This window comes from Perna viridis, chromosome 1 (genome assembly GCF_037379345.1).
Source record: "Perna viridis isolate PV_CMFRI_1.1 ecotype Kerala chromosome 1, ASM3737934v1, whole genome shotgun sequence".
NCBI classification, from domain to species: Eukaryota; Metazoa; Mollusca; class Bivalvia; order Mytilida; family Mytilidae; genus Perna; species Perna viridis.
In genome coordinates this window covers 29,842,972-29,861,597 of record NC_142445.1, presented here as the reverse complement: position 1 = coordinate 29,861,597, position 18,626 = coordinate 29,842,972, and the positions used below count along the sequence as shown (strand labels likewise).

Sequence of the window (18,626 nt, the reverse complement as noted above, 5' to 3'; positions counted from 1 at the left end):
TTCCCTTTTTTGATTTTTACAAATACTTACTCTTAAACATGAACATCTTGAACAGATGAATAAAGTATGTTTAGGCCCGTTGATCAAAATTTTTATTTTAAAAAATGGTGGGGGGGGGGGGGGCAATCCAGAGAGATGTAAAAGGAAGTTATTTTAAATATAACTTGATTAGCCTGTTTTGCCGAATTACATATATTTACGAATTAAACAGACTGAGGTGGTGGAGGACTGACTGTTCGCATGTATTTTACACAACACGATGTAAAATTCGCATGAATGAAAATAGCTAGTTTTTTTAAGTAGCTGTCTATGTAAGAATCATGCATAAACCTGAAAAATGTGATACACCCCAAAAAGGCTACATATTTTTATTTTTGTGATTAAGTTGTTTTATGAGTTTATGCTATGAAATGGGTAGTTATTCAGATTTATCTACCTTAATTTTGAAATCTACAGTGCATTCTGTATAATGTTTATCTCCTAAGAACACGGGGTATATGACAAACTGAATGTTTATTCCTGTTTACTATGGCAATTCAAACAAAATATCAAAGATATGTAGGCTTTTAACCCATGAATCACACTTTGCATGATTCTAAGCTGGAGTGCTACTTAATGTCAAATAACCACCCAGATTTTCGAGATAATATATATATATATATTGGTCTAGGGCGCTGGACTTTGTGCAGGCGGTGTTGCCATAGATGTCACAGCGGTACGAGTTCGAGTCCCGCGGAGAGAACGACCAAAACTTTGCATTGCAAATTTGACAGTTCTAACATCGTTGGGAATTTTTCAGACCTTTCTATACGTTTACATATCTTCGATGGAGCAGTGTAGTGAATAGAGTCGTCACATTTTGAGACGTTTGTATAATATTGATTTGTTGTGACATGCATCATTTATTTGATCCTCTGTCCTACATAATAACATCTAAATGAACTGCCCCGTACTACCATACATCGTGTACTAAGTTACAGCCCTAGATTAATCCTACGAGGAGGAATGACCCGGCCAGCGAAAGCTATATTTATATAGAGCCTAGCTGGCCGAGTGGTCTAGGGAGCTGGACTTTGTGCAGGCGGTGTTGCCATAGATGTCACAGCGGTACGAGTTTGAGTCCCGCGGAGGGAACGACCAAAAATATGCATTGCAAATTTGACAGTTCTGACATCATTGGGAATTTTTCAGACCTTTCTATATATATATACAAAGAAAGATAACCCTACTAGGTTGGTGATTGACAAGTCATTGCTAAATATAGTATCCAAACATAAACACTGCAAACATGTGTACGTGACCAACAAAAGCGTCGCATTTAATTCTGATCAAGGAAGTGGAACCTCTTATTCATTGTACACATTGTTTTGAAGGTGTGTATTTGTCATAATTTGGTTTAGATACAAGTTTAACAAAGGAGTGTTTAAACTAATATAATAAAACCTGCCGGTAAATTTCCTGGCTAAAACCCGAATTTTCTCCTATAAAATAGAAAGTGGGATTAAGTGGAATAGAAAGTGTTGGTTTTTCTTCAGTTATCGGTAAGTGTACTGCCACAGAGTGTAACTGCACTGTCAGATAATTTATTATAATGAATTTTACTTTCTCTTTTTTACTTTGTAATCATAACAGAATAAATGATGATCACTGTACAATACATATACATCTAGTTGAATCCGTGGTGAATGTAGTACTACATGTGTACATTTGTACAGTTATGCATCATTAATATTGGAGAAACAGTTTTGTATATAATAATTATATGTGACAGTTAAACTACAAATTCAGATGTAGGCTACAATATGTAAAATAGTGAAATTGAAGGTATTTTAAATAAAAATATAAGTTGAAACTTTGATTAAAGAACCCACTCCTTTCTGTAAATGATAAACCGAATTAGGCTTTGTTATGCGAGGACAAGTAGTGTATCTTTTCCCAGTGACCCAGTTCCAGAAGTAATGATCAGTTACATGTATAGTTACTAAATCTAGTTACAATGTACCATTTGTATTTTACGACATTTAAAAAAGACCCATAATTGATTTTCTGATCGCAGCGTAACAATATGTCCCTTTCTGTTTAATATATAGTAACATGTATAGCTAATACATGTATATACAAGTACTATCAAGATAGAAGTTTTAAATCTATCAAAATGTTATTTTTGTGCCCATACACCCACAACGCGGAAGGGGACATAGAAATACCGGTGTCTGTGCCTCCGTCCGTCACACTTTGTGGACGCCGCAACTCCACGGAAACCAGTCAACGGATTTTGTTCCAATTTTGTAGGATGATGTACGGTTGTATATTGCCCTGACATTTTGATTTGACAATTTAACACTGCGAAACTGGGACTCCTGCTTGCACTTCAATTTTTTTTTTTGCGGCGATAGAGACATGGGTAGGTGTTATATGATTTTTTTCTTCAGAAACAGTGCATGCATTTTTTTTACCTTCCCTTGCACTTTTATCATTCTGTTACGATTTCTCATAGGTTTTTTTGCAGATTTACCATCATAGGAAAATCTTATGGTATATGGGGAACTTGGGAGATTCACACTTGAAGTACATAATGAGTTAAAATGGTGTGTTTTTGGCATAGAGTAACTTCTAATGAGAGTAAATTGTCAGGAAAATTATATAAATTATTACTGTACTTAAGTGAGCATGATAATTTTAATTTTATGTGGATTAATTATATAAAGTCTATATTTGATGATTGTGGTTATAGTGAAACATTGAATTTCAAGAAAATGTCAATTTTAACTTTTTAAAGATGAATATTAAACAGCGTCTCCAAGACCAGTTTATCCAAAGATGGTTCACTGATATGAACAATTCATCTAGAGGGAAATATTACTCTAAATTTTAAACACGAATTTCGATTGGAACCTTATCTTTTAAAACTAAAATCGGGGCAACGGGTACGTATTTGTAAATTAAGGGTTTGTAATATTAAATTTCCTGTCGAAACTGTAGATGGCGGAATATACCAAGGTACGAAAGATTGTGTACAGTATGTGGATCTGGTATTGGGGACGAATATCATTATTTATTTGAATGTAATAACAATATAGATTTAGATATCAGAAGAAAATTCATTCCGAGTTATTATATTAGGTATCCTAATAGAGAAAAAATGTATGGTATGTTGAAATTTTGTAATGTAAAATTATTGATAAATTTATCAATTTTCATTCAGAAAATCAAAAGTTGTTAAATTGATTTATCATATGTATGTTGATGTAATGATTCATTGTTTTGTCATCGTACATGTGTGTTATTGGTATTGTGTAATATTTATATGTATATTTATATGCATTTACTCCTGTTACGCAGTAATCTGCGGCTGAGTTTTCTTAATAATAATCGCCCCGTGCAGGTCCGGGTGTTAAAAGAATAGGCCTGCAGCAGCGCTAAGCTTGTCGTATAAGGCGACTAAATAGTGCTCAGAAACCTAGCCGGGGGCTAGGCGCTCTGCCCACAGAGCATCTGGGAAGTGTGCCCCAGGTGGTGGAATGGGGTACCCCTGGTGTGTTACATGCTAGGGTTGACAGGCTATAATACGGAAAACCTGACCGCAAACCATAGTGGTGCACCGTGTTGGGAAAGATGCCACGTTCCTCGCACGTTAAAGAACCCTGCTGTGGTATTCGATAGGAGTAGGAACCTTTGCGCTCCGCCACAGGAGGCTAAATTGCCCGACCTTACCCATCCCCCTTTTTCCAGTGGCAATCAAAATTTATCGACCCTATTATCCTTGTGACCCATCCTTTTTTTTTCATTTCATGTTCATTTTATTATCCATTTCATGTTCATTGTCTGAATATAGCTGAAATATTGCTGCTCGGACGTTAAACCCCAACAACAAACAAACAAACATTAATAATAATCAGTATATAGTAAACAGAAAAGGACGGATAGGGTGAAACGTAACAAATGCGCTAGCGTTTACCGAGATAAAAAATACCAAGTACTTCTATTCTTGTCTTGGGTGCATAGCAAAGTGTAATTCGGTTTATCATTTCGAGAAAGGATTATGGGTTCTTTAATCAGAATTTCATCGTATATTTTTATATCCACTTTATATTAAAACGGATTATTTGTTTAATGTGTCATAGTTTTCCTTTCCTCTTTCGTCTACCCTCGACTTGACTTTTTTATTAGCAACTCGGCGGGTGTTTCTAGAAAAGCAGAGGACGCTTACCCTACCGGTTCACCTGGTCCATACTACCAGTTTTTAGTGCAGTCCGGTTTGTTTATTTACTTTTGTTACTTCGTATGTATTATTTTAGTTATTTTGTGTTCTTTGATGTGTGTGTCTGTTTTTCATATCTGGATTACATTATTTTGATTTGCGCTAGAATCTTGGCTCCCTTTATTACTTTTTCAGAGATTACCAAAACACGCCTTTTATTCTCAGGAAGGCCCGACAACAAAGCAATAAAATCTACGATAACTGAATGATGACAAATATTCAAAATCAAGCTAAAAAGTAATTGTTTGGAACATTTTTGCCGCGCTTTTTCCTATATTGGCAATAAAAAAAACGTTGACGTCAAAGATCCTTCAGGATCAGTTAATAGCCATTCGACGGTTTTCTAGATGTATTTGAATATATTTAAGGCAAAAACATTTTTAACGAAAAAAATGTGCAGCGCATTGCCTGATTTTTACCCAGAATTGACGGGTACTTTAGTTTATACATGCAATTGGCATGTACATGAATTATTTGAACAGTACATTGACTCGCTAACCATTCAGATCCACCCATTTATCTTGTAAACTGCGACTCTTTTTTCTCCTAAATCAGTTATACATTTTGTATATATATTTGTAGATTTTGTTAGCAGTAGAAATGTCTTCAAGTTGAGTAAAGTTAAGAAACATTGGAACACCTTTATAGAATGGCAACTGAAATTAGAAAGGAAAAAGTTGATCTTCCAGGAGGGTACACCGGATGTCTTGCCTTTGTGTTATACGATGTTTTTACAAAGGAGGTTAGTACTGTAACAAGTTTGAAAAATATGGCTCATTATGATACATTTAATGATTAAAAAATGTTGCAAAAATATTTGGGGGTAAAAAACAACTTAAAACAAATATAACTTTTGTGTGAATACTGATCAAACTTAAATTTTAACTCGTTACTCAATAACCTTACGAAGTGCTTAAATCTAGAAATATATATTTTATTCGACATATGCTTTAGAATGGAGATACAACAACATATAATGGCATTTTAGTTGAAGAGTACTTCGTCGTCAATCGTAATTTGATGGCGGCAAATAACCGTTAGATGCTCTGCTGACACATGCACGTAGCCAATAAAGTCAATCTTCGACTATCCATTAATGACGCCATCAAATCTCCAAATACATTTTTTTTTTCATTGACTAAATAAAAAAAGAGAAAAAAATATGTATTTGAAGATTTGATGACGTCATTAGCATTATTACAAATGTTTAACTTAAACCTAAAAGGTATTGTGTAAGTATTCTTAAGAGTTAGGCAGACGAGTGGTACAGGTGACATGGACTATTGACAACCCATCTTACCGACAGTAAAGGCATGGCTAAGAGCCTTTGCCCACTTAGATAATTAAACTGACAGAATTAGTACTTATTGATTTGGTAGAGTAGTAATCTTTGTTCAAAGCTCAAGAACCTTTCTGTTATGCCAGCCTCTTATCGATTCCGTGTTTTAATGGCATGCGCAAGCTAAATGTGTACTAATGTAAATACATGCTTTAAGCAAAACTGAATTCTCTAAATGTTTTATCAATTTCATAGGAATGTGACAAATACATAGAAATTGCTGAGAAGAAGGGTTTTGAAGCTGCATTATTGAACATTGGTGGAAATGCGTAAGTTAATTTAACCAAATGTATACGTAGGGCTTACGATCTTCCATGTGAAGAAGAGGATAGTTTAAATGGCATTGTAACAAAAATACTTGACCTGACATTACGTCGGTAACTCGGTTGATGTTTCTAGAAAAGAAGACGCTAAATTAGAAAGCAATAATAAAACATGATTCTTAGATAGAACTGTACTATACTTTTCATGTGAACGTAACCATGTTCCGATCTTTTTAGTGGAAAATGTTTCATTTTCATCTGTACAATTGGCAAAGAATGGCAAATAATATATAAGACCCCCCGCCTTTTTCTGTGGAACCCCGACTGACACCTCCTCCTTTTCAAAGTATCTGAATCCGCATCTGCTGTGTGTTTGGTGCTCGGTTCGTGTACTTTGTTCAATGATCCTTGCCCTTTCATATTGAATATATTTTTCCTTGTATCAAATACTTCGGATGACATTCTTACAGTGGTAGCTTTTCGAACTTTTTCTTCAGCCAATTATTAATGACAGACGTAAGAAACAGCTCACGTTGTATATGGGATTCGACTGAAGAAGTTGCCAAAATCTGGAGCAGAATCAAGGATTTTATACCGGAAGTATGGTGTCAAAGGAAAGTCTTGGGTCTGAATGAACGGTAAAATAAAAATAAAACAAAATAAAAGTCCATGGCTTGTAATAAACTATTACTATTAGAAAACACATAACTATATTTAATATTGAAAGCAGCCAGAAGAAAGTGCGCAGTTAAATGCAATACATACTGCACTGAATATATGTCCTTATAATAACGTGATTACAATGAATGGATCTCATATTAATTTTACTACAAGGTGCTGTACCACAAAAGGAAGTCTGAGATTGATTTTTTGGGTTGTGACTTGTGCCAGTAAGAATAAGGAACCAGATACAATTTCTTTTTTCGATTTCTTGACGATAGCTTTTTTTTTATTTCTGGTCTGATTTTTAAGGAGACCCCTGCCCAATTTTTTTCCTTTTTCCAGAGGTTCTTAAAACACTTTAAGAGCCTTAGATACTCAGTTGAACTTACAACATTTATCAATATACATTTTTGTCAAACATGGTAACAAAGCATGATACCTTTTCACATGAGATATGTTCTTACATTTCAGGGGAACTGCCAGAAGAGCAGGCTCTAGGACAGTTCTAACCTCTCAGGGGAACTGTCAGAAGTGCCGGCTCTAGGACAGTTCTAACCTCTCAGGGGAACTGCCAGAAGAGCAGGCTCTAGGACAGTTCTAACCTCTCATGGGAACTGTCAGAAGTGCCGGCTCTAGGACAGTTCTAACCTCTCAGGGGAACTGCCAGAAGAGCAGGCTCTAGGACAGTTCTAACCTCTCAGGGGAACTGCCAAAAGAGCAGGCTCTAGGACAGTTCTAACCTCTCATGGGAACTGTCAGAAGTGCCGGCTCTAGGACAGTTCTAACCTCTCAGGGGAACTGCCAGAAGAGCAGGCTCTAGGACAGTTCTAAACTCTCATGGGAACTGTCAGAAGAACCGGTTCTAGGACAGTTCTAACCTCTCAGGGGAACTGCCAGAAGAGCAGGCTCTAGGACAGTTCTAACCTCTCATGGGAACTGTCAGAAGTGCCGGCTCTAGGACAGTTCTAACCTCTCAGGGGAACTGCCAGAAGAGCAGGCTCTAGGACAGTTCTAACCTCTCATGGGAACTGCCAGAAGAGCCGGTTCTAGGACCGTTCTAAAAGTATCATAGAACAGTTCTAGAGCCAGCTCTTCTGGCAATTCTGCTAACAGAACCGGCTTTACGAGAACAGTTCTGCTGCTAGAGTCAGCTCTTCTGGTAATTCAAGCAGAGCCGGCTCTACGAGAATAGTGCTAGTAGTTTAGCCAACTCTACGAAAACAGTTCCACAGTTGAGCCGGCTCTGCTAGAGTTGTCAGAAGAGCTGGCTCTAGAACTGTTCTAAATATGTCACAGAACTGCTCTTCTGACAGTTCTAGGACAGTTTTGTGAGAGGTTAGAACTTATCTCATCTGTACTGACTTAGTTAATAGTGCAAGGTTTGCCAGGTGAGCGATCCGGGCTCTTCGAAATCTTCTTGTTCTATAGAACCAAGATTTCGATCTGATTGGTTAATTTGATTAAACATTGTATTTTTGTAGGTTTCTAGACGTTGGCAATTTAGTTTGTAAGGGGAGCCAGTAAAAGTTCATTTGCCACCGTTTAGATTGGCAACGAGAAATCTTGAAATACAACACGTACAGTAATCTAAATGTCAAAACAGTTAAAACTCTGTAAAAATTAAGTCTACGCATGGGTTGAAAATATGAGCATAGACCCTTTTGTGGTTACTTGATGAGCGTGCTCAATATACATTTCCGCGAGGTATGATTTGGGTAGAACAAAAGACTTTTTCTCGCGGAAGTGTATGTTGAGCATGCTCTACACATGCTTATTGACTATCCCACATTTAGCACAAAAGGATCTTCTGATGGTGTTATCCAATGAAATTATCCGTTACGACGAATGTTGCATTACAAGTGTACATGTATATTAATACACACCTACCTGTATCATACTTCGTACATTTATGACCCATTATTTGTAGACTGAGAATTCTGCGATACGACCCAGGAGAATATTTTAAACCGCATTTAGACGGACAATACAGACGTGAAAATGGCGAGCGGAGTTACATCACTATCCAAATATATTTAAACGAGGTATTTACTTTAATCAAAATACACCTACTTGTAAAAATTCACTACAACCGGCTGCTTCTATTCATCATGAGGTACGATGTCTGTTACAAGTCTCAGGGGTATAGAATACGCAACTAACACTTTTCTAAAATTTACTTGGCTTGTTTAAATTTCTTGAAATTTTATTCAGTATTTTACTTTGATTTAAAGAAGCAAAATAGATAAATTTAAGAAATTTTAACCACATTTTTCAAGGGAATAATTTCTATGAACATATAGTAGCTTCATCTTCAAAACTTCTGATCACTAAGATGCTTTTGTTATGTACCTCCTTAAGGCACTTGTTGTGTACCCCCTTAAGGCACAGACAATTTTCTTCTTGATGGGGATGGGGGGCTGGGATTTTATATTAAGTTAGATTTTTTGTTCAAAATAATCTCAGCCCCTCCCCTCTTTCAGTGTAAAAATGGCCGGTGCCTATTAGGCAGCTTTAATTCAAACAACAAGGTAACGGACAATTGAATTTGTACAGTTAGTTTTGAGCTAGCTTATATATGCCAGAGCTGAAATGATTGATTATTATCATGCTAATATTTTGGCAGATACCCTTCCCAGTCTATTTTTTTTTTCAGCTAAAACAAAGTATCCTCAAGTTTTTGTTTTATTTTTTAGTCTCATGAACATGTATTTTTCAATTCGCAGCCGTGCGCATTTGAATTCACTTTGCGTTCACACGCGTTCAAACGTTAAATTTTGCAATGGATCGCTTTTAAGAAATCGCTTTCGTCAAAATCATCATTTTAATTCGAATCATCGAAAACGTATCAATATCAGAATTCAATAATGCACATTATTTCATTTCGCATTGAAAATTCATTTTACGTGTGAATCCGTTTCTGAATGGAATGCAAATTATTTGACCGTGTGAACGCACCATCAATGCAAGAAAAACAGCAAAGTAATAGGAAAATTGCTATCAATATATACTATACCTACCTTATTTGTTCAAAGGTGTATTACGAAAGATGCATGCATGTAATATTTATTTTTGGTCTTAGGAATCCTTTTAAGTACATGTAAGAAATGATGCTGTTAGAAATGCATTTGAGCAGAATACAAAGTAACTGGACTTGTCAATGTATGTGTATTACCAGGAATGGATCAGAACTTTTTGCAGAACTGCCATGAAGCGTGATCCGGTTGATAACTGTTGAAACTTTCTGAAAATTCTGAAGATATGTAAGAACGCATAAATGTGCAATTCGTGCCTTTTTATACACCTCCACATGAAGGGGCAGGGTATGTGACACCCTTCCGAAAAGTTACCTGTCCGTCAGACTGTCCTTCCCCGACAGTTTGCGGATGATAACTTAAAAAGATATGGAATGATCATCTACAATCTTCTTCAATCTTTTTATATTTATTAAGTATCATAAAATACACATGAAACTCGATTTGCAGTCTAGTCGGATAATTTATAGAAAAGGAATGACCATTTAAAATTTGTTTTACCCCTCCCCTATTTTTGCAACGTGGCGGGGAATCAATACACGTCCTGTTTGATGCATTATTTTTTTTTAGATTTTTAAAAAGTATTCCGATTGAAAGGACAAAATTACGAGGTTCTTTGTCATTTGTGTTTTTTTTCTAGATGTTATCTCTGGATTGTGTTCTTATTGATTACTGTTCCAGTCCTGATTCCCTTGCTTTACTTTCACTTCTTTTTATTTGCGCCACAATTACTTTTGCGCGACTTTTGAAATAAAACTTTGTTGTTTATTAAGATATAGCGATGGCTGATTCATTTGATCCAGTTTTGTGTATTCTGATAATATGATGTTTTAATAGGGTTTTAAAGGTGGTAGCACGACATTTCTTGGAAATAAAGGCAGTAGAAAAGAAGTTGTTCCCAAAACAGGTACAAAATTTACATACCCGCTCAACGAGTCGAATGTATGTAATTAACTTCATGTACGTTCGTCTGTTCACTTGTTTGACTACATTTTCTATGTGCATCTTATTTACATGTAAGTTGAAGTTCCTTCAAAATAGTGTTTCTGGATGATTATTAAAAAGTGTTACTATTTTGTAAAGAATACAGATCAATTTTAATACTTTATTACTGTTGCTGATATCTCCCTTTTCAATTTTTATAAATTTCATTTTCATTTTCCGAGTTTTTATACTTCATTTATATAAAAGGGGGATTTACCATAATTGCACGGTAACACGAAAACGCATCAAGCATTTTCATGAAATTCGTTGGTTTTTAGCTCACCTGGCCAGAGGCCATGTGAGCTATTGCCATCACTTGGCGTCCGTCGTCGTCGTTAACAATTTATCAAAATTCTTCTCCTCTGACACTACTTGACCAATTGGAACAAGACTTGGTATGAATGTTCCTTGGGGTATCCTGCATAGAACTGATGTGGGAATTTTTGATCGGTCGAAAGACATGGTCGCTGTTACTAAAAATCGAACGTAGGGGTCAGACAGTAGTTTTTTGCATGTATCTCCAAAACTGTTAAGTTTAGCTTAATTCTGATGTGGGCAAAAGTGTTCAACATGATGAGATCTATCTGTAGTTAAATTGGGATTTTTGATCCGTCGAAAAACATGACTGCTATTACTAAAAATAGAACATAGGTGTCAGAGAGTAGTTTTTTGCATATATCTCCAAAACCGTTAGATGTAGCCAAATTCTCAATAGCTGAAATGGTCCTTATTATTAGGAATACAAACGTCGTCAGGGATAAATGTTGTCAGACGACATTTTGTAAGAGTTATAATTGCCCTTGAAAGGGGAAAAAATTACGGGTTTTTTTCTACAGATTTCAGCCAATATTTGTTAACTACGATATATAGAAAGAAACTTTCAGTTGCTGAAATGATCCTTATGAAAAGTCCTATCAAAGTCTTCTTGAGTCAAAATTGTTGGACATCTTCTTGTTAAATTTATTGCCCTTGAAAGGCAAAATTCAAGCAGATGAGCGATTCAGGCTCCTGGGAGCTTCTTGTTTATTATTGGAATCTTCATTTTGGTTTCTATATATATGGTGTAAAATATTTAATCAGAACTGTATCAAGCTTGAATTTGGTGTCCGTATTTACCCCATCTGTTCAGGTTTCGAACTCTTTTGGTGTATTTAGCTGCGTTTCGCGAAGCATTTTATTTATTAACTAATCCTATCAATTTAATGACTGAATTATTAGTCTCTGCAATGTAAAGACAGAAAAATGTATTTATTGCAGGGTCAATATTGGTATTTGAACATCCAATCATGCATGAAGGATCTGAACTTAAATCTGGAAGAAAATATACTATACGTACGGACATAATGTACTCAGCCGAGCCTTACATCCCAGAAAATAGTTCAAAGGATGAAGGGAAAGAACTGAGCGATACGTTCTCGGAGATTCAACTTGCCCAGAAAGGGGATGGCTATATTTTTGAACAAGCAAATGACTGTGATACAGAATAAAATCAATTTAAAAAATTTTACCCGGTCTTCTATGTAAGGGTACATGTGTGTTGTAAGCAGTTTTTTTCGTCTGTCAGTATATGTGGGGCGCATTTCAATTTTTAATTTAGTATTTTATGTTATTTAATTACAAGTAACCAATGACTTAAATTACAGTAGAAATGGACCATTTAATATGTTTGCAATTTTGCTGTAATTTTGAATCCCAACTTTTACGTAGAACCAATACAGAGTAATATTGGGCATGCGCTCTGGACTTATTTGACTGTAGGCACGAAACCACAATTAATTTTCCCACTGTCTTCTTTATAGCCTTTCTGTAATTTAAAAAAATTCCACCGGCGGAATTCAATTCAGATTTTCAGGGGATGTTAATTTGAACCTTCCAACAACTTATATAAAAAATATAAAAAAAATTTACCATTATTTTTTCAAATTTTATGCATAAACACAGAGATACCCTAAAAAATGACCCAAAATGGCTTCTGGATGTCACAAACTTGACCTTTTTTGACCTCACCAAATCACAACCTAAATGTCAAATTTCTCATTTCAACACATCTACTAAAATAATTTCATTATTCCTCTTCCATTTGAGCACAAAAAGTATGAGAAATTCTGAAAGGAAGTGTTTCTAAAAAAATTTGGAAAAATCCCCTATTATTATAGGAACTAGATTCGTATACAACGAAAAGCTAAGGGCAAATAATTGTGGTCTCGTACCTGTATGGTGTTAACTTTAGTTTCCTGTTATACAGGTATTTTGTTTTTAGTGACGATCAGCAACATAATTTCCATACAATTTCATTTACAGAAGAAGTTATGACAGAATGTGAGATAATTTGAAAACCTGAGTGTATTAAGTCACCAAACAGTCGTATCAGATCGTCATCAGATGTCTAACTGTATAATAGCACAATGAAAAACTTAAATGAATGTTGTTTTTTGATGTAACTAGTTAATGAATAAGTCATTAAATGAGTATTTTCATATCCTCGAACAGTAGTATTTTGGCCTCGGTCAACGATTCCTCGTGCCTATAAGCTAACCTCGACCCAATACGACTGCATCGAACCTATTATAGGCTTCAAATGAAAATAGCCATTAAATAATACATTGTACTCAGTAACTATAGAATTGTTATTAGATATATTATATGTTATTGTGTTGTGTTGTTTTATATTTTATTGTATTGTTTTACTTTGTTTTGCAATTGTATTAATGTAAATGATACTATTATATTATGTCTTCAGTGGCAAAATTCATATAAATTGATATTTTCAACTTTCTGACAATCATCATGAAGGGATGTATTGAAGATTCGTAGAATTTGAATTATTACGTAATTATACGTCAATTTTTCAAACTTTTATTTATGTGGGCCTTTTTAAGACACACAAATCAGATTTGTATCAGTAAAAGTATGAACCTGGTAGGTACATGTATCCTGTTCACCAAAGTTCTTAAGTTGAACAATATAGTTCCATGAACACAAGTCTTGTATGAAATTTTAAGTACCAGTCCACATAAAATTCATACACTGCATATGGTAAAGTGATTCATGGTAAAGAAAACCCACCAAAAATGATGCCTTTTCACTCTACATATGCTATACTTTCACATAACAACAATCTTTTCTGCATTCAGACCCGCATTTTTTAGAAAATCAACCAAATTAACTATTGAAATTAACCAAATGAAGCCAAATCAAGAACGATAACTTGCAAAGTTCAAATTTCATGTACAATCTATATAATTTTTATCTCAAAAGCGCAGCAACAAAATGGAAAAAAACTAAGACTGGTTATGTAATCAGTAACTGTTTCTGAACAAGAAAAAAAATAAAACTGAATTCGGGGGGTTTTTGACATGCATGAAACATTTTCGGTCTCATTTTTAGAAAGACTCTACTTAAACAATTCTGCATAAGAAGAAGAAGAGGGTAATGATAATTTTATTTCCAAATTAAAGGGCCCCACATGAAGCATGGTACATGTACAATGTAATTGACATTACAAACAACAGGGCAACTACTTTTTGCAACATATAAAATACAAGTCACTAAAATTTGTAATGATGACATTCACGAACAGATTTGCTATGAAACACAAGGACTATATAGTTACAAAGTCTAGAGTCCCATGCACAGACTTAAAAATATAAAGATCGTATTGTTTTTGATTTTTAGTTGTTCTAATTTAAAGCTGCCAATTGAGACCATCCTCCCAAGTCAGGGTTTTGAGTACACCTTCAACTCAAACCCCTGACTAGGGAGGATGATTGAGACTGGCAGATAGAACAGCATTCCTCTTGAAAATAGACATTGTACTCTTTGTAACACAGAGTCAATAGATGTTGAATATCATTATCTGTTTGTGAAAATAATGTCATGAAAACCTTAATGTTTAAGTATAATATCCCAAGATATTTTACATGTTACCGCTTCTATTTTCATAATATATATGAAGAATAAAAAAACCCACATAATTTCGTTAAAGGATGCTCTCCGTATTTGAAAAGATTATTATTTGACCTCTGCATCACTGAATTTGCTCAGAAAATTTTCAACAGAATGTTAGAAAAATGAGGTTTTTGTAAGGGTTATCAGCCCTTGAAATGTTAATTTTCAATGCATTTCAATGAAATTATAGCTCAATTTCACAAAATATCGAAAATCTTGTCCTTTTTCCTTGATTCTGTCAAATTACATTATCAAAATGGAGTTCTTTTCATGCCATGTTTCACCCACTACCCGATTCTTACAGAGGCTGACACTTAAATGTCTTTTGTAGCACTGCCATGTACCTGAGATTTGCAATAAATTGTTCTGTTCTGTTCTGTTATGTTATATCTACTCTGTTTATATATATAAGACTGTACCAGCGGAGGATCTAGACACTGAAAATGAGGGGTACCAGCCTGAGTTCCTCAGAAAATGGAGATTGCTAGGACATCATTTACCATTTTCTGTCAAATGACAGATTTTCCAGTAAAAAGGAGGGATGCTAATTCTCTGCACCCCCACTAAATTCGCACCGGTGTACTACAAATTCACATGTTCGGGTTTTCTTATTATTATTGTTACTATACATATATTTTTTTTTCAAATAGATCAATACAAAATACTTTACAAACGTATATGTAGACTCTATCTTTTGTGAAAGACGGCATACCTTGCATTCGTAGCTTTTTTAGTCATGCGCTTTAAATTTGTTCAGCTTAAAAGTTTCCAGTTCTAAAGATATAGATTCCCAAGTACAGAGATGAAGTCTTAGATAATGTCCATAACATGATAAGCATAACAGAATCTCTGATTTAATGGCTGTCATTCTGTTAAGATTTTTTTTTTGTTTTCTGAACATTAACTATGAGCTGGCAGTTGTTTAGTGCTCATGAAATTATGTAAATGAAATCAGTAGGTCTGTTTCTGCCAATATCACGGTATCTTCTGAATGTTGGAGAATGAAGAACTTAATGAAAGAGTAATCAAGGGAACCAATATTCTAGAAGAAATCAGTAGAATATAACCCAGGGACAAAGACCCCCCAACTCATGAACCAAAATATAATTTTCAGCTACCCTTATACCTGCCATTTACGAATCATGTTGTCGCCAACAATAAACTAAAACGTTTTTTGTATTTTTTGGCTACTTTTTATACTTCGTTGAGGCAAAAATCTACATTTTTCTTTGAACGCCTTTCTAAAAATCGCAGTAAATTGACATAAATATATGTATCAACATGTAGCCCAATGACTTAGCTTTACAATGGTATCAAGAAAGTTGCGGAAACACTTAGGGTTTAGGGTTAAATGGGAAAAAAATAGAAAAATCGCTCAAATTGACAGATTTTTCAATGTCAAAACCCCAAGAGCATTTATATTTCAATAAAAATGGCTATTTTCTGTTTAGAATTATCACAATTAATACATTTATGTTCTTGTGATGACCTCTGGTGATATTCGTATTAAATATTTATTAAAAAAAATGAAAAAAAGTGGATTTTCGATTTTCCCATGAAAAGTCGCATAAATTCAACTTTTCTAGTTATTGCTAAACTAAAACGACTCAAATTATAAGGTACCATTCGATAGATAATTTAATTTTCTACATAAATAAATTCGAAAACCAATTGTCAAGAAATAATTTTCAAAAAAGGTTAATAATATTACCCCTACCCCTAGAAAACAGGTCTCAGTGTCGAACAGAATTCTCAATCACAGCATACGAACAATGTAAAACTCATATTTTAGACATTCTTAATTAAGATGATGATGTACCCAACATATCTGATCAATACAGGTGCTTAAATTTTTTTGGGGGGTAACAAATTTTTGAATTAAGACAATGCAGGTAATAAATTGTTTGATAATACTATTATAACGAAACCTTCCTAAACCAAACTCATTTTGGTTGGACTGTAGAATTTGTTCGCTTTGTTCTGTTTGATCAGGTTTAAAATACATTTAAACTGATATTAAGGGACTTTTAAAAACGTCTGGTTTAGACAGGGTTTCGGGATTTTCAAAGTACTGTATGGACAAGTTTCATTGTACAGGGCTTTTGGATGGTAATCAATGTACAGTAATTATAGTTTTCTTGTTAAAAAGTTTGACTTAAGTAAATAAACATGCTCCTCAAATTTTCTAGTCAGGGGATGACCAAGGAACAGTATTGCAAAAAAAAAAAAAAAAAAGCTAAAGGCTTGAAAGCTTAAGGTATTGCACCGGAGTATTTCATTTCCATCTCGTACACGAAAGAGTCATAAATAATAATTACGTGAAAACACTATCAAAATTATATTTTAATTTATGTGTTAATCTTATAACCAGAATAGGTATGATGATTACGTCAAAGAGACAATAACCCCACCGGGATGAAAATATCAGCCCATTGCCACCCATTGTTCTTCAGTGAACAACGAGGAAACCTTTAAACCACAGGGCAGACTGTCAGTGCCCCCAAAACATCATTATACATAGGTACAGCTAGAGTTGTCCCAATATAACAAGTAACATAAAAATAAACTAAAGGTGAAAACGAAACAGGACAAACAGAGGCCAGAAATTCATGACTTTGGACAGGCGCAAAAATTTCGCGGGTTAAAGTACTTTGGCGTGATCGCAACCCTCCCTCTTCAAAATCTGGCCACTGTGGAAAAAAAATATTACATATTTATTTTCGTGGATTTTTACGTAAAACTATTGAAAATACGAAAAAAATACCTTGCAATCAAAGTGACCAGCCCCCCCTTTGATGGATGATATCAAATGATCTATCTTTCCTAGGTGTCTTTGATATTTTGCGTTTTTATTTGTCACATAATTGCTGTATAATATAGGCTATCCGAAGAAAAACAACATACTTTTTATTAAGAACATGGGCTTTTTATTACTGACAATGGAGGCATTTATGGCTAAAATACATGTTTTATTGAGTTCCCACAATCTATAAGTGCAAATTTATCGATGACTATACAATGTAAATTAATTCGTAAACAAACGAACATGCATATTATAAGTACATACTTGCTCAGGAGAATTTTGACAATTACACGAGCCACCGTTATGCGAATGGATATTTCTTGATGGTATTAGTTGCAGGCTTAGTCAAAACTACACAGGGTTGTTTTGATTTTCCACATATAGTAGACGCATATATTAGGCTTATGTTATAAGACATTCATGCCATATTTTTTTTATTCACATACCATGTACGAGTGAAAGTGACAAAAGCTATCGCTGCAGTAGTGTACGCTGTGCGTAGGCGGAGGTGCCCTAAAATAAAGAATACCAAAAACAAAATTATTATACGTGGAATTAATACAGAATATATATGTCCACGCATGTCAACATTATTATGTTTAACCTCTGCCACCAAGATGTAAAGTCACTGATTTTTGTTAAAAAAAATGTTGAACTGTTCTCATTGAAATGGGGACGATGCAATTTCAAGGAATATTTTGGAGGCATAGTATTCAAAATGCAAAATTAAACTTGACGCAGTGGAACGATTATCTTTTCGGATTATACATTCCTCTTGATGTTCTTTTCGGAATGTTCATCGTCATAGGAATATTTGGGAATGGGGCTGTTCTATATGTGCACAGTTTTAAGATAATAAAAAGGAAAGATGGAGAATATTTTATTCCATATCTTGCATCGGTAGATTTAGTTGGATGTATAGTTTGTTCTTCATTTGCTTTATCAAGAACTCTCCGGCCTGTTACCTACGATTACGAAGTTGGCTGTAAAGTTGGGACATTCCTAAGCGGATTTACAATATATTTCTCCATGTTTCTTTTGTTTGCCATCGCATGTCAAAGATATGCTAAAATTTGTAAAGGTAGAGGATTCATTGAGAGGAGCAAAAGATGGAGCGTTCTTCTCTTCATTTCATTTTTAGCGGTTGTGCTTGCTTTACCGACACTGGCGACGACCGGATGTATTCCATTTTACAGCAAGTTTCGAGATGCCACAGGACAAATATGTGCTACTTTACCAGGAACGGCCCCGTTTATGTATGATGTTATTCTCATCTTAGTGATTCCACTCTGTTGTATCGTTTTTCTTTTGTTATATTTTGTCATTGCCATGA

General features: G+C 34.7%; 1 protein-coding gene across 2 annotated transcripts; it reads left to right on the top strand.

Annotated features, from left to right (window-relative positions):
- Positions 1-1,250: 1,250 nt before the first annotated feature.
- On the top strand, positions 1,251-14,866 carry LOC148628269 (uncharacterized). 2 transcript variants are annotated; one of them, XM_088585306.1, is made up of 7 exons: positions 1,251-1,373; positions 4,844-5,003; positions 5,796-5,869; positions 6,361-6,501; positions 8,454-8,568; positions 10,396-10,465; positions 11,800-14,866. In XM_088585306.1, exons 2-7 carry the CDS (start codon positions 4,911-4,913, stop codon positions 12,027-12,029), a joined length of 723 nt encoding a protein of 240 aa, XP_088441432.1. In that variant the 5' UTR covers positions 1,251-1,373; positions 4,844-4,910; the 3' UTR covers positions 12,030-14,866. The 2 variants fall into 2 exon arrangements, with proteins under 2 accessions (XP_088441432.1, XP_088441425.1); XM_088585299.1 differs by having other exon boundaries at positions 1,284-1,541.
- The last annotated feature ends 3,760 nt before the right edge of the window (positions 14,867-18,626 follow it).